We start from the raw sequence: 26,135 nt of genomic DNA on the forward strand, positions 1-26,135 counted from the left end.
TAATACCAATAACGCCGTTACGATTTTGTACAATAATAAGCGCTTGTTATGTTACAGGTATACGCATTTCCCCACTTTTGGAAAACGACCCAACGTTGCTAAATGGAGGCCCAAGGAGAAAAAAACTTCACCAAAAACAAAAAAACACGCTTATTATAAGTTTGACTTGCCATATAAAGTGTGCCATCCGTCATGCTTGCAATTTTTTCGTTCCTTAGCCTGGACGGGGAAGGCACATAACAGGACATACTTCCTCTTCTTGAATACAACTGTTCGTCACTTTTGACTTTTGGCGATCCATTACGGTCATGTGATATGTTTTACTATGGAAAAAAAAAGACCAAAACTCGTTTAGCCAGACGTTACAAAAACTTCAAAAGGGATGATGACAAATGGGAGTGTGCGTTTTTTCATTTTAAAAAGGTGCACACATTTGATCATTATGCTTACGTCCCCTTTGTAATGAAATGAAAGACCAACACGATTATTTTATCAGGCAGTAGGAGGCCAAAAAAAAGAAAAAAAAATAGTTTCCGTTGTACTGATAAGCCATACAGATGCCACAATGCTCAGACGGGGGACAAACTACCCCCTTTTTGGAAACAAGTTCTATTCATCTCTCTTCTCAATTTTGTGTTGAAATATACTTAACCTATTGGTAGGAAAAATTATGCTTTTTTTTCCGTCCCATTGTTTTGCTCCATATCATATCTCAAAAGGAGTAAGGTAAAGAAGCGGAACGAAGCAGAATAAAATAAAGCCAAATTAAACACACTCAGGTTTTGCCTACCATGTAGTAAGCGAAACCCAGTTTTGCTTCAAGTCTACGGAAAAGTAGCTACGCTGGGCCTATAGATGGCCTTAAAAGAATAAACACCCCATATAAATTATTCTCTCATTTGCATACTAATGTATATGGTGATTCTTTCTTTCCTGATTTTACTAGCGCAACATTTTAAAAGTCGAACCTGTGTTCAGTATTGTCACTTCCAAATTGGTTCCTATATATGTCAGAATAATTCACAAAAAAAGGGTAAAATGAGCAGATACACGTTCATGCATGTATGCACACGTGTATGCAAGATGTTCCTAATCGCAACTCTCGTGAGAGGCTCCAACGGGGCAATCGTGTAAGTGTGCTGCAATGGCACTTTTTCTCGTCGAATCGTTTACCCCGCTTAAAAAAAAAAAAAAAAAAATATCATAATAATGTAAGATGCAAAAAGGTTACTGCAGCAAACGTGAAAACATATTAATGTTAAAGAGAAAAATGAGCGCAACGATTGAAGGAAGGGCAACTGTACCATGTAAGTGTAGCCCTTCTCAGCAGAAAAAAGGGGAAAACCTTTTAAGATGTGATGGAGCACATGAGCGCACATATGTGACTGCTCGACTGGCTGATTAATGCACTGGAATGTAGAGAACGTAGCTGCAGCCCCCGTTAGAGTGAAAAAATTGCGGCGCGAGGCTCCAAAGTACGCAAGCGCAGATACGGCAAAGCGATGTTCAGTGAGCATACCCACCGTTTTATCATACGTGCTCTTCGTGTGTATTCCTGCACGGTTGCACCAGCTTGAGCAAGTGCCGCCGATATTGACGCCGTTGAAGCAGTAGCAGTAGTAGCAGTATATGCCGCTCTCCCCTGTGCGTAATTTTTCCTTGGTAAAAGATGAACATTGTGTTGTGCCTAATTTGGATCCTTATATATATAGCTGACGACGGAAGTAAGGCAAATGTGGAGTGCAAAAGACAGAATGACGTAAACAAAGCGAATAAGATCTACTCGTACAGCCTATTGAAGGGTAAAGTACAGGATCGAAATGCACACCATCGGAATTTTGTACTTTATAAGAGACGAGCACTGTTCCATATACGCATCCCGAGGAAGAACCTGGAGAGGCACAACCTATTCAGCAATGATCTCCGTTATAAAAAAATTAACAAATTTTTGGAAAATAAAAAGACAAACAAGTTGTGTTATTTACATATAAGTAATAACCATCATGGAATAAAAAAAAAGAGGAATAAAAACAAAACTTTGCAACTGTTGTTTGAAAAAAAAAAGTTGCTGCAAGAATATTTTTGCAACTTAAAATCATCCTTTATGGATAGATATAGAAACACAAAAATTGTAACGAAGCTTTTTTTATCGTCCTCTTTGTTGATGCTAACCCTTAACCTCATTGGAGTAAAACCAGAAGACATCGCTCTACACGATAAAAGAATAATCAGAGCATTTGAATTTTACAGAATTGTAACATCAGCATTGTTTTATGGTGACATATCACTATACGTGTTAACAAATGTTTATATGTTATATGTGCAGAGTCAGGAGTTGGAAAGGTCCGTGGGTTCATCTGAAACGCTGGCTTTTTATTTGTCCCAAATTTCTATCCTCTCCGTAATTTGCTCCTACTTGAAGAAGCCCTTCTATTCAACAGCACTGCTGAAATCGCTGCTCTTTGTAAACTGTATGTTAAATCCTTATCAGAAATCTAACTTAATTTTTGGGATAAATATTTACAATATTTACTTACCCTATTTCTCCATCTTTATTGATATTTTGCATGCACAAGATTTGAAAGCTTCCCTGTCGGGGATACTGGGGGTGACCAGTGGGTCCATTTACTACCTTTTGAATATTTACGCGTATGAAAAATTCAACAAAAAGTTTTTTCTAATTCCGCGTTTTTTGAGGAATTATCTCGATTCGGTGAGCACGGACGATGTGTTCTAGTTGATCCTTGCGGAGGGGGGCGTAAAACATGAACAATTTCGCATTCGCCATGTTGTACTGCGATTTCTATTCCACCTTTACCTCTGTGTTTGCCCTTTTTTTCAGTGAGTTTCTCAATTTTTTTTCAGTAAAATATGTTTTTTTTTTTTTTTCCCCCTCCCATGCGGATTTCCCCCGGCATATGTGTATCCTGGTGCACATTATACACTGCACCTCCTTCTCGCTAAAACGCTTTGCTGTGATAATTAAATGGGAAAAGACAAACTCTGTGGTGCTCTGCACCAACTTTGTTTTTAATATACACATTGGAAGCAGGCGAGTAGATGTCGCCACTTACAAGTGCTATCCGCTTCTTGATTAGAAAACATAGTCCCATCACATGGTTATAAAAAAAGACATTTCCCACTACAGTACCATTTACTGGGTCGCTACTATTTGTGGAGTCACCACCTTTTGCGCAACCCTTCTGGACAATTACACTAAATTGTTGTTCATAGTTAATTGCACGTTCCAAACTTTTGGACGCATTTTTCAACAAAAAAAAAGTTGGCTTGAATAAACTCCTATCATTAATTTGTTTCACGTACTTGTGAAAAAACGAATCGGCCAAAATAGTTTTATTTAAACTGTCGCAACTCTCCAAGAACATTTCGAGGTAGTTGTAATTTACACACATCGTCAATTGGTACTTATTTATAAATATTTCGTTCCTTGTTCTGTTTATTGCTTCTTGACCTACGTAGCAACCTTTGTCTTTTGCCAAATAGTTTAACTTATCGTAGTTCAGGTCGAAGGGGGACAGGTCTTTAAATTTGAAGGCGTCTCTGTCGATGTTCCCCCTCGAGCCATTCGCTGCGTCGGATACACTGGGCCCACCATAAACAGACGAACCATGCGAACCACTTGCGTTTCCCTCCGTGCTCTCCACAAAAAGCGGATCGTTTGAATACAAATTTTCCACGACTCCTAAATTCAGCTTCATGTAATCATACACGAAAGTGGAGGGTAGATTTACCTTTTCTTCCTTTTCAAAGCTGAGAAGCATTTCGCAGGCCTCCTTTTTATTCCCGTTGCTAGGCTGGTCGATTCCCCCGTTGGGCGCTTTACTCCAGGGGGAATTTACAAAGTCTGTTGTCACGACTATGCCTGTGTCTTTGTCCCTTTTTTCGTCTACCAGCTTCTTCCCCTTCCCCCTCATTTGGTACATTCTATATCCTAAGAAGTCATTTCTTGCATCTTTGGACAGGAGGAATATTCCTGGGTCATTGGAAAGAGTAGAAAGTTCTTCCTCCATTTGGCTAGCGCTATCTCCATCGCTGCCCACCGCGTCTCCTGTGGAAATTCCCCCTCGGAGGATGGACGCATCTGACAGGAGCTGATAAACTGCGATGTTGGCCATCTCGCTAAAGTGAACATCACATGAGAGTTTGCGCTTTTCCAATATGTTGAGCAACATTTTGGATGCTTTCACATTACAGTCCATGTAGAAGAGGCTAAAGGCATTCTCTTCATGGGTATATTTTACATTGTATAAAAAACAGTCCGCCAATATTTTTCCATTGTTTTGCAAAAATAGGGAAGGCAATCCTTGGGTCCATTTTTTGTAGTTTACATTATGGCCACACAGTTGATACGCACTTGTATCATCCAGGCTGGATAATACATTTTTGGGGACATTTTTATATAAAGAAAAATCCTTTTCCGTTATTATTTTATTTAAATCGTTGGTTGTCAAGCTTTGCAGAAATCTGAATGAGTCTGTTCCACAAATTTGCACGAGCGTCCTATTTTTTAATCTGCACAAGAGGTACTTATTCATTGAATTAAACTTTGTTATATGCCAAAAAATGGATGTGACTGTTTTGTTCGTTTTTTTTTTTTCTTGCGAGTGTTGTGCTAGGTATGGCTATGTAAATAAATGTGCCTCCTTTCGAGAGATGGTACAAAATAGTTCCCTTTTTTAACGCTTAGGTTGCATCAATTTTTCTCATTAACGTCGACAGAAAAAAAAGTGCGTATGTATTGAACAGATCCAGCGGTGGCAGCTTTGGTGTTTCCTTGCAGCAGCTACATTTTTAAGAATTGCAAAGTTGTGTAAGATACGTGGAGTGCGAAGCAGTTTTTGGCCACGTACGATGGCTCACAGGTCCGCTAACATAACACGCACGCGCGAGCCCCCATTTCAGGCTTAAAAAACGCACTTACTGCGCGAACTGCGTAAACCGCGTTAACTGCACGATCTCCACAAACACTTGTCAAAGTGGTCATTTGTTAAGAAAAAAATAGGGAAAAGAAAGTAAGGAATACACCTTTTTCTTCCTTTTTAATGTTATAAAAAAATCACAAAAAAAATGTGGGCAAAAATAAATCTTCAAAATAGCCATAAAATGGATATGTTATATACACGCAGCGCAAAAACACACACAAGAGCAGTTATGCCCCACCGTTCATGCTAGGTCAACTTGTGAATTCTACATCTCGCTGATTTTACGAGCCATTTGAATGCCTTCACAACGTATGTCACTTTGACCTGGTTGTGATTTTTTCTTTTTATTCTTTTTTTCTTTTTATTCCTTTTATTCCTTTTTTACTTTTTTCACCTTTTTCACTTTTTTTTCCTTTTTTTTCCAATCCGCTTTGCGGATGTGCAGGTTGCTTCTCCCCATGTGAGCGTCGTCCCTTTTGGCATACATTTGTGTAGGCCCTCTCCCCGCTTTGGATTCGTGGCCATTGCGACGATGGTGCTCCTGCTTAGCACCTATATCATCTGTGTGGTCGAAGAAGAAGCTGTCAAATTTTTTACTTGGCGGAATTGTTACCGAGTTAATGGTCGTTAAATTCTTTTTGCACATTTGAATAAAATTATTTAACAATTCAGTGTTCATTTTTTTAAAAAAAGGGTTCTCCGAAATGACAATATTTTTTAAATAATTCAGTTCACATAAATGGCTAAGAATTCCTGCGTCCATAATGAAATTATTTTGTATATAAAAGTGTTTTCGCGGTCATGTATACGATATCCCTCTGTACATGTGTTAATTTGTTACTGTTTAATCGTAACTCTTGTACATTTGAAAAATGGGAACCAAAACAAAATTCTCTCATTCTGTTAAATGAAAGGGAAATTTTTTTTAAGTGTGTCATAACTTTGGTCGGTTTTGCAAACGTTTCAATTTTATTGTTCTTTAAAATGAGTGTCTCCAAATTTTGGAGATTTGCTAAATTGGGAACTTTCTCAATCTCGTTATATGCTAATATTAACGTTTTCAAATTTCCCAATTCGCATACCCCATCCATTATTTTGATTTTATTGTTGGACAAATTTAGGTACACTAAGTTGTTTATGTTGCTTAGGTAATTTATGTTATCTATTAAATTGTATTGTAAAACGATTTGCTGTAAATTTAAGTTCATTTCTAGCATCGACAGATCTTTTATTTTGTTTTCACTCAAGTCAATTTTTTGCAAATTTTTCATTTGATATAATTCTTCACATTCTTCTATATTTCTGTTTTTTAAAATTAGTTCTCTGCAATTTGATATATCTCCATTTTTGATTACAGAGGATATCTTTAGTATCGTCAATTTGGCTATGATTTCTTCGTCGTTTTCTCTCTTCTCATCGCATTGCTGCTTTTCCATTTTGTTTCCATAAAAATTGTGAGCAGGATGAGGGATTTCTCAGTATAGTTGGCTATGTCTAGGAATGGCTCTCCAACCACGGCATCCCACGGGGGTTGCAAAAATGAAAAAAAAAAGCGGACAGCCTAAACGAGCAAGCGGATAGCCTAAACGAACAAGCGGATAGCCTAAACGAACAAGCGGATAGCCTAAACGAACTAGCGCAAATGAAGCCTTCCAATTCGAACCCCTCCGTTTTACATCACAAAATAGTGCTTCCCTTTTGGAACATTCCCATTTTTGTTATCTACATAAAAAAGATTGCAAAACCTCCTGTTGTTGCATTCAACGTAATGGAGAAGCATATGCAGCTTTCTTAACTCGGTTAAGGAATCAATCGCCTTCAAAACGATGTATCGCCTAAGGTTCCAAGTACGTCAAGTCAAAGCGGCTAAAACAAAATGGTTAACCAATTTTTAATCTTCAAAATGGGCACCCAAAAGGGAAGATTTTTCAAAATGTATGCAAATAAATATACATGCACCGCATTTCCGCAAAGTGGAAAAAAATATGCCACCTCGATCTCGCTTTGCAATTTTTATTTTATTAATTTCGTGAGTTGTTTTTACGTTTGGCAAAAATGTAGAGAAGCTTTAAAAGAACTGTATTTTTATTTGGCCCCAAAAAAAAAAAAACAAGGAAAAATTTAAATGCAACAATAAAGGGGAGGTAGAAAAATAAAATCACTCCAAAAGTTAAGGGTAAGGAACAAACGAAGAAGCCCGAGGTGCGGGCGTACAAATTAAACCCCAAGCAAAAAGTGCTGCAAAACCGATGGCCAACGCGGAAGCAGTGGCGGCAACGGTTGCGGTGTAATGAAAGCCTCAATGCGTCGCAAGTACGCAAATTTGTTAATTACCGAAAAGGTGTACCAACTTGGGGGGAGGACGAATCGGGTGAAAAAAAAAAGGGGGCAATAATCAAAATGTAAGAAATGTCGGAATGTCGAAAAGCCAAATTGAGCAATTTGACGGAAAGAAAATTGCCATGCTGCGCTCTCCTCCATTTCCTTCCTACGTACGTAGCCACGTCGCATGGGCAGCTGGGTAGTAAACCAAAAAATTGAAAAAGAAAAACGCGTCCAACGACAGAGACAAACGTGTGGGTACCCACTCAGACCCTGGGCGAAGCTTTCTCCAACGCACCCGCGGAGATGCAGAGGCTACCATCCTACACCTGTATGCGGGCGTATGATATGTAGTGGTAACTTCCCGACGCATGTTTATGCATTTTTTGGACGGCCAGTTTATGATCCTTAGCCATTTGGGGATTTTTTTTCATTTCCAACATTTTGTGTTCTGCCTTTTCGATAATTTTCTTTTTCATGGTCTTCCTTCTTTTGAAAATATATTTCAGTTTGCGAATTCCCTTTAATGACAGAAATTTCTTCCACATGTTTTTAAAGACACTCTTGAGCGCCATGTCAACTCTTTGCAGAACTTTAAACTCTGATTTTAAAACATTCCATAAGGCTAGACCGGCCATGGGTGCGAATAGATACGGTCCAATGGATGCAAATAAACCAACGGAGAAAACACTCTTCATGCAAGCTTGTGTCGAGTTAGTTAAAGTTGCTTTAACAGCTTGTTGGATACATACTTGTTTAGGTGGAGGGATAGTAGAAGTGTAACAACTGGTGACAGGTCCCATTCCGATGTCAGTAGCGTGTTGAGTTATATCCATTGCGCTTAATAAAGTATATGCAGATAAAGTGCCCAGAGTCATGAACCCTAGTATTTCTTTCATCCTACTTTTTTCTCTTTCTTTTTGCCATTTGCCTATGAAGTGACCAAAATATGGAGCTTGCGTGTAGAACATTTGACTTAAGTAAGGCAATTGCATTTCGCTAAAAATGATTTTGGTTAATTTGAGAGAGAAGGCAGAGGATAGGGAGACTCCATTTTTCATGGCCTTCAATTCTTTCTTCATAGATTTCGGTAGTAACACGTCGAAGTAGTGCAGGACAGCATCCCCTCCAAGGATCATTTTAAAATCGTTTACAAAATTTTGGTCGTCAATTTTGTTGCCAAATGAATTTTTAGAAAATTTGGATTCATAAGAATGTAAACTTTCTGGGTTCTTCAAATGTTGCAAAGCAAAAGTTGAAATCGTTTTCCACAAAGCAGAACAATGATCAGCGCACATCGAATTTTGTAATTCTTTCATTCTGTCTTCAGTATTTAACTGGGCATATGCCGGGTTGATAGCCGCCATTCCTGGGTTTCTAGCAACACTAAAAGGTTCACGTAGACGTTTTTCTGAGCTGATTTGCACTACATGGTCTACAATTTCGATGAAGGCTTCATTAATCAGCCAGGATTCATCCTCATTACGTAGAAGCTTATGCAACTCTGCCACTTTTTCTAGTAACATCATTGCCTTTTTCATGTTGATGGTTGCTCCAAACCAAATGGCATGTTCTACTTTAAAACTTGGTTTTCTCAGGAGCATATTTCCAAGGGAAACAATTTTTTTGAAAAATTTTCGAAACGCTGTTTGTTTCGTTGGCTTGACCGTTCTGGAAAACATGATATTCTCTTCGATGTTACTTTCTAGTAGGTACTTACTATCTTCAACAACTTTGTAGATGAAGGTGTCCTTGTTATATGAATTGTCCGAAAGTTCTAGCCATACTCCTAAAGCCCTTGCGAATTCTTTATTTATGTAGTGATCCCATTTGTCATTTTGATTAAAAATTAATTTGTTTTCTTGCCTTTGTCTTTCTTTTTCTTCATTTAATTCATTTTGCTCTTGCTGTAATTTCTCCTGCTCTGCGACTTCTTCGCTTTCACTGCTATCATTATTGCTGGACTCCTTCAGTTCCTTCTCAATTGAATATTCCATTTTTTGTTTTTCAATTTTTTCTCTTTTGTACTCTTCAAACCCTTTGGTGAACCACGTGGACATCAAATTGTCGGCATACTTTGCGAATCCTCCGTCTGTAAACACCTGTTTGGCTAGATCCACATTTCGGCTTTGATAAAAAGTCATATTTTTTGGCATATATTTCGCGTTTTGAATAATTTCTCTAGAAGCGATTGTATGCGTAGTAAACCGGATGGTCGTCAATATGTTTTCTAGCAAATGTGCAGGAATGTGTTGCAACAGTTTCATCTTGGCAAGCGAGGTTAGCAATCTCTTTTTTAGGAGTCCCTTTTTCATAGTCACCACAAGCTTTCGAAGTTTATGTGGTATTAACGCCGATGTAGAAGTTGCAAACTTCTCAGCCCTGGTTGCAGTTAGCATTTTCTTTTTCTCATGGTAGTAACTCTTAACTGGGTCTTTTCTCGAAAGGGATGACATTATGAACAAGTTCACATAGAATAAGTTTTCAAATTTAGCTATGTGGTTTAAGAACTTTAAATTATTTCCTCGCACGATAAATTTTAGTGGGCTGTTTGTTAACGACTGCAATTCTTCTAGTGTCTTCTTCATGGAGTCTAAATTAGACTTGGGAGATTTGGAGAGGACACTATTTAAGTACAAATGATGACGTATGGATGACACATCATTTAGGAAGAACTTTCTAATATTTTCGCTTTTCCTAAAAATGTTAGCATATTTATCCACAAGGGCGTAGAAAACTAATAGTGCTTTACTCCTGGCATTGTACTTGGCATCCATTTTGATCAGTTTATCTTTTAATTGCTTTCCTCTCTTGACAAACTCGTCGTAGACAAATTTGATTTTCCTTCTTTTTTTTCCTCCCCCAACATTTCTAACTTGTACGTTTATCAATTCTCTGTTATCGTACCAGAACAGGTACTTATAAAAATCCGTGTATAAGTTTTGCTCAAAAATGAGGCTTATATAATTAGGATTGGGTTCTCCCTGGTGGGACGAATTTTCTATTTCAGCAAAGGTTCGTAACATATCAAAGGCTCTTTTTAAGCTTCTCTGATTTTCCTTATCCCCTTCATCCATTTTTAGGACTTTAGGCTTATACAGAGTAGACTTTTCAAAATCGCAGCTGAGGGTATTCTTGGCATCATCCCTTGGACATACCTGTGAGAATATCCTCACTGCATTGTGCGAAAACGAGATGGAGTTTTCATAACCATACGCTTCACTATTGTTAAAGACCTTCTGTATTTCGTGTATATTTATCAAAGTATATGCATTTAGAATCAATTCTAACAAATCGCAAGTTACTTTCCTTTCCCCTACATAGGTACTATGTCTACCGGGTCTAGATTCGATCGGAATGAATGTTATGTCTTTATTGAAGATTTTCTTGGGTTGGTAATACACATTGCAAACTTCGTTGTACATGAAGAAGGTGTAATCGGAGTTGGCCATCAGCATGGTTTCTAACGAATAAAAAGGTTTCAACCCTTGAACAAAGTAGTGATTGTACGAAAGGTAAGCTAAGGACAGCATCAGGAGATGACCCATTAGATATATGTTAGAAGAAGATGCTATATAAATTTCGTAGTTTAGACCCACAGAGGAGGATGCCAATTTGTTGTATTTTTTCCTAATCGGTTCGATCAGTTCCCCTAAGGCTAAATTATGGAAGTATAGTCTCTCTAACTGATTTACTCCAGGGTTGTTCACAAATACATGACAAAGGTATTGTCTTAAAATTTTGTTATACTTGGCACTTAACGGATGCATCTCTTCATTTCGAAACGAGTTAGCCCCTGAGATGAAGTTTTTATCTTCGTATGCATCTCGCCCAAAGTTGGCATTTTTTCTATTCATAGAGTTATAAATGGCGCTTAAAATATTATTGTAATTGTTAGATCCCATTGATTTTCTTCTTTGCAATTCGGAAATCACTTCGCTTCTTAGTTCTTCCAAAGCTCTGGAATATTCAAAAGAAAGGTTTAGGTAGTCCCCTGTTTTTTGTAAAGGTTCATTAAGACGGCAATAATTATCTACCTCTTCTGAGAATTTAGGTCCTATCATTTTTTGTAATTCTATTTCATTGGAGCTCAGCGTATTTCTTTTATCTAAATTCATGTAGTTTGAAAAGTGGTAATTTACAGGCCCTTTTTGTGTTTTGTATTTTACGTTCAGTCCTTCCTCTGATGTTTCGTCGGATCCACCCGATCTGGACATCTTCTCCTTAATTAGCTTATCTTGTCCGTTGTCTACGTAAAAGACGTTGGAATCATCTACATCTGATTCATCCGCGTCAGATTCATATCCCCCCGATTTATTCCCTTTTTTTCCCTTGGCCATCTTTATTCTAGAATATTCCCCTTTATTCAGGTTTTCCTCAATTTCCTTTGCTCTGTTTTTAGCATGCGTGTTGTCATACTTCACGGTGATAGGAGAAAATCCGTTTTCATACGTATTATTATTATCGCCGGATCCTTTGTTGTGTGTTCCGTATTTTCCCATTTCGCTTCCGGTCATCTTGGGGAATTCACTTCCATCTGTTCCTTTTACGTACGGATGTTCGACAATTTCGTCCGATGATGCACCTTTTTTATTCTTAGGTCTTAATCTTTTAACTTCACCTTCATTTAACTCATACTCAGTATCGCTAGAATGGTCATCTAAATCGTGAGGGGAATTGGTGCCTGTATGTATTTCCCCTGGCTTCCTTAGCACATTTCTTTTGTTTCTCATCCTATCGTACGTGTCGTCGCCTTCATTGGAGTTATCGTCACTCGCTTTTTTATTGTTATTATTCTTAGGGTTATTTATCCCGTGCTGCACATGATATACTAATGGGTTGTTAATTCCATTTCCACCGTAAATTCCCTGTCCCTCACCTGCATTAACAGGCTGTAACCCATGAATGTACTCTAAGCTTGGGACACTGCTTTTTCCATTGTTGTGCATGGGATCTGTCCCTGCTCCGTTTGCACTTCCTGGGTAGTTTGGCCCGTAGCCTCCTTGTCCGTATCCTCCTTGTCCGTGTCCCCCTTGTCCGTAGCCTCCTTGTCCGTATCCTCCTTGTCCGTCTCCTCCTTGTCCGTGTCCCCCTTGTCCGTAGCCTCCTTGTCCGTGTCCTCCATGTCCGTGGCCTCCATGTCCGTATCCCCCTTGTCCGTGTCCCCCTTGTCCGTATCCTCCTTGCCCGTGTCCCCCTTGTCCGTGTCCCCCTTGTCCGTATCCTCCTTGTCCGTATCCTCCTTGTCCGTCTCCTCCTTGTCCGTGTCCTCCTTGTCCGTGTCCTCCTTGTCCGTGTCCGCCTTGCGTGCCACCATTTTTACCATGATCTAACCCATAAGTTGTCGTTCCGCTTTCGTCATTTACATCGGGATGCTCGACATAGTATGGAGTTCCGTTTTCCCCATGTTTTTCAGGTCCAGTACTTTTTTCATAGTCTCCTCCATCATGTGAAGGGTTTGTTTTGTTTGCCCCTTCTTCGCCTGGTCCACCTGCGTTTTTTTTTCCACCGCCATTTTTTCCGAAATCTACACCGTAGGTCGTCGGTCCAACTCCGTAATGTCCCTTGGCTCCTGATACATTTTGCGCATTAGTTCCACTTCCATTTTGTCCATCCGCTTCCGTACCATTTTTTCCGTAGTCTCCTTCCCCTGGAGCTGCTCCATTTCCCCCATGGTGCACGCCATAAGTTCCCGATTCATTCCCATCGGTACCTGTCCCGTTTGCATCCCCAGGTCTGAAGTGTTTTTTAAAATAATGTGGATATCCCTCTATGCCGTTTTTTCCATCATGATCTCCTTTACCATCTCGAATGTTTACATTTAGGTGTGATGTGTATGTTGGGTTTGTTCCATCGTTGCCATGTCCGCCATGGTACGCGGTTCCAGCCGTGCCATCAGGTCCGAAACCCTTACCGTCGGTTCCACCATAAGGTTCGTAGCCCTTTCCACCAGATCCTCCATAGGGACCATAACTCTTTCCATCAGATCCACCATGCGGCCCATAACCCTTTCCACCCGATCCACCATACGGCCCATAACCCTTTCCACCCGATCCACCATACGGTCCATAACCGTTCCCGTCAGCGCCGCCGTACTGTCCATAGCCCTTCCCGTCAGCGCCGCCGTACTGTCCATAGCCCTTCCCGTCAGCGCCGCCATGCTGTCCATAGCCCTTCCCGTCAGCGCCGCCATATGGCCCGTAACCCTTTCCTCCAGCGCCATGCTCATATGGAGGTGCGGTAGGAGTTAACCCCCCGCTTTGTTTGCCAACTAAATTGTAAGGCCCATTTCCTAACTCATCATAAACCCCAGTGCCTCTATTTTTTGCATTAGGGTTTTTGGAACCTGCCTGGGGGTCTGAGAGTTCATATTTCGTATTGGGTAAAGAACCCTGTACTCCTTTATCATCCCCAAATTTATTTTTCCCCCTTTGAGCTCTCTTCATATCAGCCTTTCTTTGATTGTTTATCCTTTCTTCCTCTTCTTCTTCTTGTTTTCTAATTTTTTCATATTCGTCTCTTAATGTGTCTTTTTGATTTTTGTTGAACCCACCATTTCGTTGCTGTCCTTTATTCGAGTTATCACCATGAGAAGACATGTCAATATTGATCCCTCCCCCGGCATTTCCTTTATAGTTATTTGATGCTGGCCTTGACCCGGATCCCACTCCGGATCCTTTATTAAATCCTAATGGTGAATTCCCTGAATCAGTTCTTGAACCCAAATGAGTTCCTTTACTAGAGCCCATGTCCGATTTCCCATTTTTTTTACTTCCATTCGGATCATTGTCGTCTTCCTCTTCTTCCTGTTCTTGTCCAGGCATATAAAAAATAACTTTGGTTTTTTTCTGTGGAGTATAAGTTGGGCTCTGCGTTTTCACATACTGTTTTCCATCTCGTACGCTCCCTTTTGCCTCTTTTATACTTATAGAATCAATTCGTGCGAATATGAACAAAATTAAAAAAATAATTTTTAACATTTTACTTTGCTTTTGCGATTATAAAAGGGGAGGCAAATTCAGGGAAAAAATAAAACAAAATAAAAAGAAGCGATGTGAAGCCAGAACGGGAATGAAACAAGGTGCGAAGATATAACTAAAGGTAATGAACAGTCCTATTGGGAATGAACAAACAGGTTGTGCTTAAATTTTGGGTGAGGTGAAAATTCACGTGATTAATTTTTGCGAATCGGACACATTGTGGGGAACGCTGCGTCTATTTGCAGTTGCGTAGCGCATGTCAGTGTGTATGTCTACTGGTATGTCCACGTGTATGTCTACGCACATATCTATAAGGACGCCTAAACACTGAGCTGCGCTTGTATTTTCACTATCATATTCAACAGGTGAATGTATGGAGTCAATTCATTTGGCAGCGAAAAACTATTAAATCCTCACAAAAATTAGAAACTTAAAAACTAAATGCGGGTATGTCATAAAATTGGCATGGACGAACATGCGTGTACATCTTATATCTGGACAAATATGGAACTCCGTATTTTTTTTTTCAATTTCGGTTTTGATTTGAAACGGAAAAAAGAAAAACCGAGCTCCTACATGCGCAAAAAAAAAGAAAAAATAAAACCAAAAACATGAAGAGAAAACAATACAAAACAAAAAAAGCAAAAAAAAAAAAAAAAAAAAGCAAAAAAACTAAAGATCTGCGCAGAAACGTGAAAGTGTTCTAAAATGAAAACATTTTATTGTCGCAAATCAGCATATTTCTAACTTCTTCACATATATGCTACGAAAAAACGCACGATTGCGTTAAAATACCCACCTAGGATAATGTGCACGTGTGTTCCGCCATATGGAAAAAACTGCGCGACGTAGAAATAAAAAAATGGAAAACGAAAATTCAATCCATCTGCAGTGGTTGTTCGTTTAATTTTTCATTCGTCTGTCCACTCGTCTGTCCACTCGTCTGTCCATTCGTCTGTCCATTTGTCTGTCCATTTGTCTGCCCATTTGTCTGCCCATCCATTTGTGTTTTTTTTTTTTTTTTCACCCTTCCGACACAATTGCACAAATGCATGCACATTTTAGACAATTTCCTTTTGAAATGTTCTATTTCGTCCTGAGATGCCGCATTTGATAGTTTGCACAGTGGCGCACAATTGTAAAAAAAAATAAAAAAAATTGGAATAGTCGTATACACCAGATGTGTACTTTCCGCCATACACAAGCGTCAATTTTTTTTTATTATTTCTTTTGATACACTTTATGGCATATGTTTCTGAATTGGTCTGAAAAATTCAGCGAAAAATTTGCAGCAAATATCGCTGCGTGTGGGTACGTATTGGTATGTCATTTTTCAGAAAGGCAAAAAAAAAAATTTAGAATTAATATTTAAAAATACACATACAGAAAAGAGTGTCAGTATGGCAATGTGGCATTGTTACAATGTGGGAAGGTGCTTTGTACTGCAACGCAAAAAAGGGTAGATTTTTTCTTCACTGCATTTCCACTTAGTTGCACTTTGGTCTGTATTTTTTTTTTTTTTTTTATCTTCTAAACAGTTTCGTAAAACGGGAATAAGTCAAATTTTAAAAGAGGAAAAAGTTTTACGTACGACTGAAAGAGGAAGCAAAATGCGATAAAGGTACATATTACGTGTGTAACCCCCCGCACCCCTAAATATGAAAATGTATTTAAAGTTTTTCCTGTTAATCGCACAATATGTACTTACTAACTGCTGATTATGTAGGGATGTTTTTTCGAGCCGGTCAAAAAGGTAATCATCATTAAATTAAACATGCATACTTTTTTTTTTTTAACAGTTTTATTGCGATTGGTTTAAAGGACATGTTTAATTTTCGTTTAACTGTAAGCCGCACGTTTGCGTTCTTCCTTTACCTAACAGCTATTTTTCAACTGCCAACACACCATGTTAGGGTTGCGGAATGAAATTCCTTTTTATCTGCGATGAAGAGGTATTTCTCTCCCCTGTGCTTCTTCGCAACAGGGTGTTGTTTCCTCCTTATAAGCTAATCCCCACATGAAAGCTTCACCTCCCTTTTAGCTTTCCGTACACCTTAACTTTTTTACATGTTCGTAGGAACATGTGGAACAACTGCGCAGCAGTTGCGTAATTGACAGGGGTTGTAGAACAGCAGGGCGAACCTTTCTTTTTATATGCGAGGGGATGTTCTGGCAGTTTTTCAGTTTTTTCGGTTTTTCCATTTTTTCCATTTTTTCCATTTTTCCATTTTTCCATTTTTCCGGTTTTTTAAATATTTCACATTTGTAGCACTGGCCCTTTCCATAACAATTTCTAGTTTTCTTAAATTTTCACATTCGGGAGCCCGAGCAGGGAAATGACAAAAATGCGTAACACGGCAGTGTTGTACAGTATGCTGCATATGCCTGCTCGTTTTATTCATTCATTTGGCAATCCCCACCCTCCCCCGACGACGCAATTTCCCTTCTTAAGGGTTTCCATCCCTTTATTACGCAAAACGAGGAACAGTGGTAAGGAATAAATATTTGCGCGTGGTGAGGAATAAATTTTGAAGGTTCACAGATCGCTTGCATTTATATATATTTATTTTTTGCCCCCGGTTTCATTTTTACTTTAAAGTGGAAAAAAAAAAAAAAAGTGATATATCGTTGCGGTGGGCGGCACTCAACTAATCGTAAATACGAAGGCGGCACGTTATTTTTTTTTTTTATAAATTAAAAATTTTAAAACTCTTTTTATCCTACAACTGCTTTATTTTTATGCATACATTTTTGCAAAAATTAACTTCAATTTTTTTTAAGTTTTTATGTCAGCTATCTTTTCGCTATGCAACTCGCACGTCGTATGTAATAGGGAAAGAGAAGAACAAATGTTACGTGCGTACGTATGGATAGGTACCAAGGGGCGCCTTATTATTAATATACCATTTTGACGAGCATTTTTTCCCCACTTGTTCAATTTTACGTTTGTTGAGGTGGTCAGTTTGGGAGACCTTTTTACTTATGGCTTTTGCTCCCATTTTGCTGCAAACGTTAGTGAAGCTTCCCTTTTTGCCTGGGATGCTGCCAAAAGTTTAGCCAGCAAAAATACAACAAAGGGGATATAAAACACACGAAGGGGGACAACTGTGGCCACATATGTATGCTATCGCGTGACTCATATGCACGTAAGACCGTAGCGAAACTATCGATTGTCGCATTTTCCCCGTTGCGCCTTTTCCGTTTTTGTGGGTGGCAAATTCACAGCGCGCTGAAGGTTCGAAAAAAGAAAGGCCCCCCCCCCAAAAAAAAAAACACATTTTCACCATTTTAAATATATTAAACTAAACAATGAAGCACAGGCCACATTTGAAACAGCAGAATAAGCATTTTAAAAAGTTAAAGAACCATAAGAAGAATAATAAGAGTGCGAAAAATTTGCAAAAGAAAAAAAAAAAAAATTTAATCCAAAAGTACAGCAGCATATTACATCGTGCACTTCAGTCCCATAATAGCAAAGTGAGAAAAATAAAGAGTGAACTGGAGGAAAAATCAAAGTATATACCTTTCTATAATTGCTTAAACATCTGCTTGTTAGGGTTCCACGAAGACGCTGATGTACTATCATTTAAGAAAGAGTTTATAAAATATCTGTGTGAACAAAATGGAGATAATGTCATAACGGACACAATAAATTTGTACGATATATATACAGTGCACGCAGAAAAAAAAAAAAAAGATCGCTTGTAATTTATGACGTTCCGAGAGACATTTACGGAATTATAGATGGAACCAAATGTGCGGACATCGTGTTGTGTATATTTAAGGATGGGGCAATTGAAAATTCTTCGTTCGACGAATTGGGTTACAACCTTTTGTCGATTTTAAAAATACAAGGTGTTCCTTCCGTCATCGGGGTGGGCTATAACACGGACGAAAGCAGCAAATATTCTCAAAAATTCGTGACTAGATATTTCAATTCGGAGTTTACACAACAAGATAAAATATTTTTCATCAACGGTAATGGTGGCAACACTGACCGATTAAGCAGGAACGGAGATTTTTACAAGTTGTACAGCGAAATTATGAATATGAAAGTACGAAACGTTTCTTATCGGGAGGGCAGGGGTTACATGTTGGTCAATTCTTATGCGTACAATCAGCAGACAGACTCCGTTTATTTGAAGGGCTTTGTCAAAGGGGCAGGATTTAATGCCCATAACCCTGTACACATAACAAACGCGGGTGATTATTACATTGATGATATATACGTCATAGATGTGATGACGTCGAAGAGGAATATCGGTGAAGAAAAAGTGAATAGATCTCTAAATCGTTTTAGCCAAAGTAACCAAAGTGAAGGAATCGATTCCAATTTTTTAAGTGACATTCTGAGCAGGCAGATGACCCCTGACTTGAACTTTTACTATAACTGTAACAACATTGACTATAACTTTTTGCCGATTCAAAATTGTAAAAACAGGTGTAACATGAATGAGGAGGATGACTTAGTGTGTGTACGTCCGTACACGGAGGAGGAGCATCGCTTACAGTGCGATAATTTAATGACACTTAGGGATAGTAGCAAAGCGGAGGTGACCACTGGGAGAGGGCCAAGTGAGAGACTGCCAAACAGCAGGGATGACCATTCCATCGAGGGAGGAGACCTTGTGTATAAATTTAATTTGGACAGTGCATTATCCCACGGGAGTAGTAACCAAAAGGGATGGCTTCACAGCGGCAGTAACGGCGCGACCAGCGTGGAGCAGCCGAATACGTTCAATGAGCTGTACGCATCCTCCACCAACATGAGTAGCAATAACACGTATGGAGGCACAGAACAAAGGTGCCATTCGAACCATTCGTGGGCATATGTGTCCAACGAGAAGCACGAAGTGGGAGAAGACTTTATATGTTCATACAACAGGAATGAAACGTTGAACGCAAGGAAATATTTTCTAGAGAGTAATAACACGCTTAGGAAAGAGGAATATCATTTAAAAAGCGGGGAGGAATCAAAGGTAAGTAGCTCCGCTGAGGACAGCGAAGACGACTTGGATGTGGACGACGAAGAGGATAATGTCCCCACGAATGGCGCGGCAAGCGATGCTACGAATAATGAAGACATCGAAAGGGACTCCAACAATTCCGACCACGTCTACCTGTGCAAAAATATAAGCGCAAAGGAAAGATTTAAAAAGTACAGAATTCTTCAGAGCTTCAAGTCGTCCTACATAGACGTGTATGAAGATTTACCAGTGGCTTACTCACGCATTTACGATTATGAAAATTACGAAAATTTAAGTAAATATTCAAAGAAAAAGTTTGTGGAAAATTCTAAAATTGTAAGGGGAGAATTTACCGTAACGGATGCTTACTGCTTATTTGTTATAAAAAATGATGGTAAATTGCTGCACTTAATAAATGACATAAAGAAGAAGAATTTGCCGATTGTCGTTTCAAGTTTGCTGCCATATGAGCGAAAGGTGACCGTCGTCAATATGGAGGTGGAACGAATGGCTTCCTATTCTGAAAAAGTAGAATCAAAGGAGGTGTTCGAAATTGTGTGCGGATTTAGGCATTTTATAAGTTGCCCTATTTTTAGTGAACAAATTATTAAGGGGATACAATCCAAGGGGAAATACGAGAAGCATTTGAAGCACGGCAAGAAATATATAGCTTCCATTTTTGGCTTCACAACCGTAACAAATGCCCCTGTTTTTTTGATAAAGAGAATTACTTCAGGGGGGAATGCAAACCCCTATTCTTTAGCAGCACAGGGGGGTGAATCCGAAATGGGGTTAATTGGGCAGATTGGGGATAATACAATTCAGCTGGAAGGTTGCCACTACAATGGAGAAGAACCGAATGTCATGCACAGTTCTGGTGATGTATATGCTAATTATGGCGGCGATTGTGTGAATAGCACCCCCGTGATTGTTGCACATGGGAAGGTTGTCAATTGTGACTGTAAGAGGATAATTATGAAGAGAATAAGCCTGTGTGGAGATATTTTTAAAATTCATAAAAAGAAAGCAGTAATTCGAAACATGTTTTATAGGCCTGAGGATATAAATTATTTTAAGCCTGCCCAGTTACACACAAAATTTGGGTTGACTGGAAAAATACTGGAATCTTTGGGTACCCATGGGAAAATGAAATGCCTCTTTAGTAACGTCTTAAAGCAGCACGATAAGGTTTTTATCTTTTTGTACAAACGAGTTTATCCGATATGGTTTCCCCCCACGTGGGGTGGCGACCCCCACTTGGGCCCCGATGATAAGCCCGTGCAGCGCAGGCTAAAGGGGTGAAGCGTAGCTCAAATGGCAAGATCAAATGGTGAGTTCAAATGGTAAGATCAAATGGTAAGTTCAAATGGTAAGATCAAATGGTAAGATCAAATGGGCTTTCTGTGCCCCTCCCCAACAATAGCCATTTGCAGCTGCGCGCTCTGTGTGCTAAATTCGTTTTTTGATTTGGATAGACGAATATTCATTCAGGCGCGTTTGCACACGTAACAAAATTAACGAAGAAGTGGTCGATTCATCGTAATTGTTTAGTTCAAGTAGACCGAAAAATAGCGGCATTTTACAGTTTGTCACAAAGTGTGCACAACTTGTAATGCTCTTTAAAAAAAGAAAAATGCTTTTAAAAAGAGGATTGAAAAGGTGGGAAAACATTTCCCACGTTTTAGTATTCCCCTTCTGTCGTGAAGAAACTATCACACGAGGGGTTTGAACGTAAAAGGAAAAAAAAAAAAAAAAAATCCTATCCAAATACGTTCATACTGTGTAACATTTTTCTGTTTTATTTGTATATTGTACAATAGTATTAATAGCTCCTTTTTTAAGTTAACTTTTTTTTTTTTCTTAACGCAAAAGAACTAAATAAATAAGGGAAACAAGTCCAATTCGATGTTTTTATGTCTATGCCAATGGTATATTTTACGCCCTTCCCCAACACACACATGTATTGGAGCAAAGTCGTTTTTGCGAAAATGTGAATAAACTTTAATCGAATTTGGCAAATGTTGGGGGGGATATTTTCATTTTTGGAGGCTTCATTTTGAAAAAGTACACTTTTTTGTTTTTCCTTTTTCTTTTTTTAATAGCTAGAAGTTAATTTTTTTTCGATCATAGTAAAGGATGATGGTAAAACAAAAAAACAAAGGATAAATGCAAATGTAGGCATATGCTAAGGGACGCTGTAAGTATGCATACATATGCGCACACACGCGAGCACATACATACACAAATACATGTATACGCACAGACGTGTGCGCAGCATCATTGCACAAAGGATAACCATTTTGCAGTAAAACTATTACTCAAAAACAACTTCTTTTCCACACTGTATAAATTGAAAAAAAGAAAAAAAAAAAAAAGTGACCTACATAGACAATAAATGGATAAAAAACGAATATTCATTGAGTATGGCAAAGCTTTCACCATTAATAATTACAACATGCTAAGAATAAAAAAAAAAAAAAACAATGTTGATAATGAATGGTTTTTACGCGTAGATGCGAGCGAAAGGGAAACGCAGGGGGCGTGGGAGAGGGAATTAATAAAAGGGAACACACACATTATGGGAACCATTAAAAGAGGTGTTACTAACACATAAAAAACGTAATTATACTCTAATAATACTAACAGAAGCAATAATGGCAGCACAATGGTGGCAATTACAATAACAATAGGAATAACAATAAAAATAGAAATGGTGAGAACACGCATTAAAAATTAATTACTGTACAGTTCCTCTTCCTTTACCATTATTATCACCGTCACTGTAATTATCGCCGCCAATGTCACGATCGCCGCCAATGTCACGATCGCCTCCAATGACACGATCTCCGCCAATGTCACGATCGCCTCCAATGACACGATCTCCGCCAATGTCACTGTCACCGTTGGTGCATTTTTTGCGCACGGGGCAGCTTAGCATCCTTAAAAACGGCACGCATATACCCACACGTTGGCTCTCGGGCGTATGCGCACACGTACACACGTATACACGTGCACAAAATAACCTCCCGCAAACGCACACACTCCGCAATATACAACGGAACTCACGCCACAGGACCTCCTGCGCTGCGGCTACTATAACACCATGAAGAATTTCCTCATAAAAGCTCAATATTTTCTGGGTACTTTTTCGGGGGGGAAACATTTCTTGATGTTAAATAATTATTCTGGTTGGAACGATTCCTCGTTAACTTGAAATCACTGTTTCGCGTTCTGTTCCTGTCGTTGGAATATGACATAAGTGTTGGTACATCTTCCTCATTGTCGTCCTGTAGGTGTTGTTTTAAAAGGGGGAAAGACGATCAGTACCATCACATTCATAGTTTCAACATTGAAGTGTGCGGCACCTAGGGGGGCCCTGTCCCCAGATGGGGCCGTCCATGTCGAATGGGCTTTCTCCCTGTGTGCAGCGCGTTTATCATGGCAGAACTAATCGAGCAAAATATAAGAGACGCGGTGGGGAACGCCACTCAGCTGCTGATTCCTACCTGCTCCGCATCTATGAACTCCATTTCCGGTTCAAACACGTTGGTGCTTACGTTTCCTCTTTTCGTCTTAATGACCGAGTACTTGACATGCTCGAAGGTGTCGAAGCCTGCACGGGGGGAGGGGGCACCATAAAGCAAGTGCACAAAAAATGCACAAAAAATGCGGAAAAATATTCTCAAAAATATTCGCAAAGTGTGCAAATGCCGAGGTTGACAAAACTTTCCTCAGCGCGCTCATTCTGTAATTACCATAGTTATAAAAGAGGTGCTTAAATTTGGGGTTTCGGCAGAGGTACGTCACTATGAGCATGATCAAGCCCAAAATGAAAAGTATGAACAGGATGGACTTGGCGGCTGCAGGGGGAAAAAAAAAAGAATGCGATGAAATATGGGATGGAGAAACAACCCATGGAGCAAAACCCGTGTGGACACTTTTACACCTACGGTGCTCACAAAGAAGGTTATGTCATTCGATGAAGCACTACACGAACAAAACGATGTGCAAAAAAAAATCCCCTCTATCATTGTGCACTTACTCCTGTTAAATGGCGCGTGTGCGGGACAAGGCACGGGGACCTTCTCGGGGATCCAACCATTAACGCATATATCCCCTGGCACCTTTCTATACGCATTTGCGTAAAAATAAGAACTACTAGTACATCCTTCGATGGTCAGCGTGGGGTCGTTCGGCTTACACTCGTAACTTCCTACTTTTCTTGTAAAGCCAGTTTCACATTCGTAATCCTCTGGTGTACATTCACAGGACTTTTTATCAACAGTTCTTTTTAAATCTTTTCCATTAAAACATTCAGAAGTTTGCTTTCTCCTTGTGTAGGTAATTTTTCTTCCTAATATACATTTGTCCGAAAAGGATCCACTGGTAGGTGACCACGTTTCATAATCTGAAGATACAGAGTCAGCTGCCCATAACCCTTTACATAGAGGTTGACCGAGTGCATTAAAATCTAAATGGTAAAGCACCCCGACATCGTTTCTTGTTCCATATACTAAAAATTCAACTGAAGAAGAATTTGGCTCCGCTACAATGTTATCAACATCGATTGAAAATTGTCCTAATTCAAAATCGAACCAACTCTGTCCTTCATTCCAACTGAAAACAATTTGATTAGTTTTACGTAAGTCATCAGCCATGACTATCAGCCCCCCATGGTCTCCATATTCGTAAATATATGGCCCTTTATGTGCTTCCATCCAGGTCACTCCCCCATCTCTTGACAGGAAAGTATTCACCTCATCACTTTCGTACCTTAAATGGGTACCTACGTTACCAGTCCCCATAATTATTCCAACGGCATTTTCAATGGAGTAAAAAGGGGCATACTGATGGTAGTTTGTAATTCCATGTAAGTGTAAGAAGCAGTTATCTCCACAGTCATATTTATTTCCCCTACTATCAACTTTGGGTGCTTTCAAATAGGACCAGTGACCACCTTTATTAAAAGAAATTACTGTCCTGACGAGGTCCTCGTTTTTTCCCTTGGCTGCCTGTTTTTTTCTCTTCTCTGTGTTTGTCTGAAATGGATTAACGTCTTCTTCCAGCTGTGCTTTAAAATTATGAAATCGTAGATCTTCATCTTTTATATCATCATTTTCATCGAGAAAATTGGCAATGTACACTCCGTCCAAACTTAATATTCGATCAAATTCACATTCCCCTGATGCTGTTCGAATATTGTTTGGTAGCGAAAGAGTATAATTCAGTCCAGATGCATCTGATATATATACATTTCCTGTGTTGATTCTATCTGATGATGTTCCATGATTTACATGCAGCATGATAGCACCTTCGGAGGTGTCTAAAACGGTGTAAGATTTTTCATGTATATTTTCTGGCAAGTTAGCTTTATTAAAAGTTTTTCCTCCATCTGTTGAAACCATCATGTTTACAGTTTGCTTGATGACATCATTGAGTCTAGCCACAAATATATACCCATTGGAAATTAAAAATTTATTTCCTTGTTTGACTAACACATCTACGTTTTTTCCAAAATTGTCTGTTCTTACAAAATCGACATCTTTTGACCATCCACTGAATCTCTGTTGATGTCCATTTCGGTTTTTATGTCGTGTGTAATAAACTGTGTCTTCTGAATGGGTGTCTTTATCTCCCCAATTAAACTGAACTACATAAATATCTATAAGCTGGAAGGTTCTCCCTAAATCTTTTGTCACCGATAATGTTTGCATACACTCTCCGCTTTTTTCATCCGTAGAGTAACAAGCTGAGGTCCAAGAGGACACCAATGCCCAGTGTGTCTTGGTACTATGGAATTGCCAAAAGTTTATTTTATTTTTATAATTTATTAATCGAAATGTTTCTCCGGAATCTTCCGAGACGAAATGATTTTTTTGGTTACCAATAATTAGAATTATATTTTTATTTACAGGGTTCACCATGATGAGATCTACGGTGGTCACCTCATTCGTATGATTTTCTGGCTCATTTTTATTAACTGGATTTTCCGACAAACTGCTTGTAATGTTGGTCCAAATTTTCCCTCCATCCGAACTTCTGTACAATCTTCCCTTGACTGTTTTGACCAGAACAGTCATGTGATTGTTTCCGCACCATTGGACATCCTCCACGGCACTGTCGAAATTGATTTCACTCACGGAGACTTTCTTTTTGGTCACTTGGCATTGTGCAAAACGGGTTAATGAAAAAAAAAGGAATAAAAAGGTGAAGAGTAGAGCTCTCCTGACATGTTTACTTTTATCTCTTTCTTTATTTCTATCTGCACGGTTGTACGCAACGGTTCGAATTTTTCTTTCATCAGAGTGGTGGTGGCACTTAAATCGTGGCAACTTCGTTTCGACCTTCTTTTTCATCCTTAAGTTGTGTGAGCAGGTAGGTACGCGTTTGGAGGGCGCAGCGGGGGGCGCGCGACGGGGAAATGGTGCTGTTCTGACAAGCGAGCAGTGTGTGTTTAGCCTGCTTCCTCGAGTTCACATATGCGCATTGGGTCCTTTCGGGTGTGATGATCGAGCTGCGTTCTGTCGTTCGGATTAGCCCCTCCAGTGTTTACACTGTTATCGCTCAGCTGTTATCGCTCAGCCGTTATCGCTCAGCAGTTATCGCTCAGCAGTTATCGCTCAGCAGTTATTGCTTAGCCCCTTGTTCTCAGCCCTTTGCCGCTTAACCCTTTCTCGGTAACCCCTTTATCTCGTTGGCGTACAGGGCGCGGAGCTTCGGTGCGAAAAACGGAGGCGCGTTAGCATATATGCTTACACGTATGCATACGAGTGTTCACGTATACATACGGACGTATCACCTCACGTACACGCACAAGCCTTAAACACTTCTCTTAACTTCAAACATTAACATAAAAAAAGGGGAAAAAACTACGAAATAAAATTAAATCTACGCTTTTTTTATTCCTTCCTGTTAATGTAAAG

At 39.3% G+C, this 26,135-nt stretch overlaps 6 protein-coding genes across 6 annotated transcripts; 2 read left to right on the plus strand and 4 right to left on the minus strand.

Annotated features, from left to right (window-relative positions):
* Nucleotides 1–1,669: 1,669 nt before the first annotated feature.
* PCYB_126280 (hypothetical protein) lies at nt 1,670–2,734 on the plus strand (the record flags this gene model as incomplete). Its single annotated transcript, XM_004223962.1, has 1 exon — nt 1,670–2,734. A coding segment is annotated over one exon (1,065 nt), but the record flags the coding sequence as incomplete, so codon positions are not given.
* Nucleotides 2,735–2,969: 235 nt separating this feature from the next.
* PCYB_126290 (aminomethyl transferase domain containing protein) lies at nt 2,970–4,556 on the minus strand (the record flags this gene model as incomplete). Its single annotated transcript, XM_004223963.1, has 1 exon — nt 2,970–4,556. A coding segment is annotated over one exon (1,587 nt), but the record flags the coding sequence as incomplete, so codon positions are not given.
* Nucleotides 4,557–5,780: 1,224 nt separating this feature from the next.
* On the minus strand, nt 5,781–6,379 carry PCYB_126300 (leucine-rich repeat protein; the record flags this gene model as incomplete). Its single annotated transcript, XM_004223964.1, has 2 exons — nt 5,781–5,843; nt 5,885–6,379. The coding sequence occupies 2 exons, from the start codon at nt 6,377–6,379 to the stop codon at nt 5,781–5,783; spliced, it is 558 nt and encodes a 185-aa protein (XP_004224012.1).
* Nucleotides 6,380–7,588: 1,209 nt separating this feature from the next.
* On the minus strand, nt 7,589–12,582 carry PCYB_126310 (hypothetical protein; the record flags this gene model as incomplete). The annotated part of the gene is made up of 2 exons (XM_004223965.1): nt 7,589–12,082; nt 12,241–12,582. The coding sequence occupies 2 exons, from the start codon at nt 12,580–12,582 to the stop codon at nt 7,589–7,591; spliced, it is 4,836 nt and encodes a 1,611-aa protein (XP_004224013.1).
* Nucleotides 12,583–17,554: 4,972 nt separating this feature from the next.
* On the plus strand, nt 17,555–20,514 carry PCYB_126320 (hypothetical protein; the record flags this gene model as incomplete). Its single annotated transcript, XM_004223966.1, has 2 exons — nt 17,555–17,901; nt 17,970–20,514. The coding sequence occupies 2 exons, from the start codon at nt 17,555–17,557 to the stop codon at nt 20,512–20,514; spliced, it is 2,892 nt and encodes a 963-aa protein (XP_004224014.1).
* Nucleotides 20,515–22,328: 1,814 nt separating this feature from the next.
* Nucleotides 22,329–25,568, minus strand: PCYB_126330 (sortilin; the record flags this gene model as incomplete). Its single annotated transcript, XM_004223967.1, has 4 exons — nt 22,329–22,499; nt 22,719–22,825; nt 22,968–23,072; nt 23,255–25,568. The coding sequence occupies 4 exons, from the start codon at nt 25,566–25,568 to the stop codon at nt 22,329–22,331; spliced, it is 2,697 nt and encodes an 898-aa protein (XP_004224015.1).
* Nucleotides 25,569–26,135: the final 567 nt, after the last annotated feature.

The sequence above is a fragment of the Plasmodium cynomolgi genome, chromosome 12 (assembly GCF_000321355.1).
Source record: "Plasmodium cynomolgi strain B DNA, chromosome 12, whole genome shotgun sequence".
NCBI classification, from domain to species: domain Eukaryota; phylum Apicomplexa; class Aconoidasida; order Haemosporida; family Plasmodiidae; genus Plasmodium; species Plasmodium cynomolgi.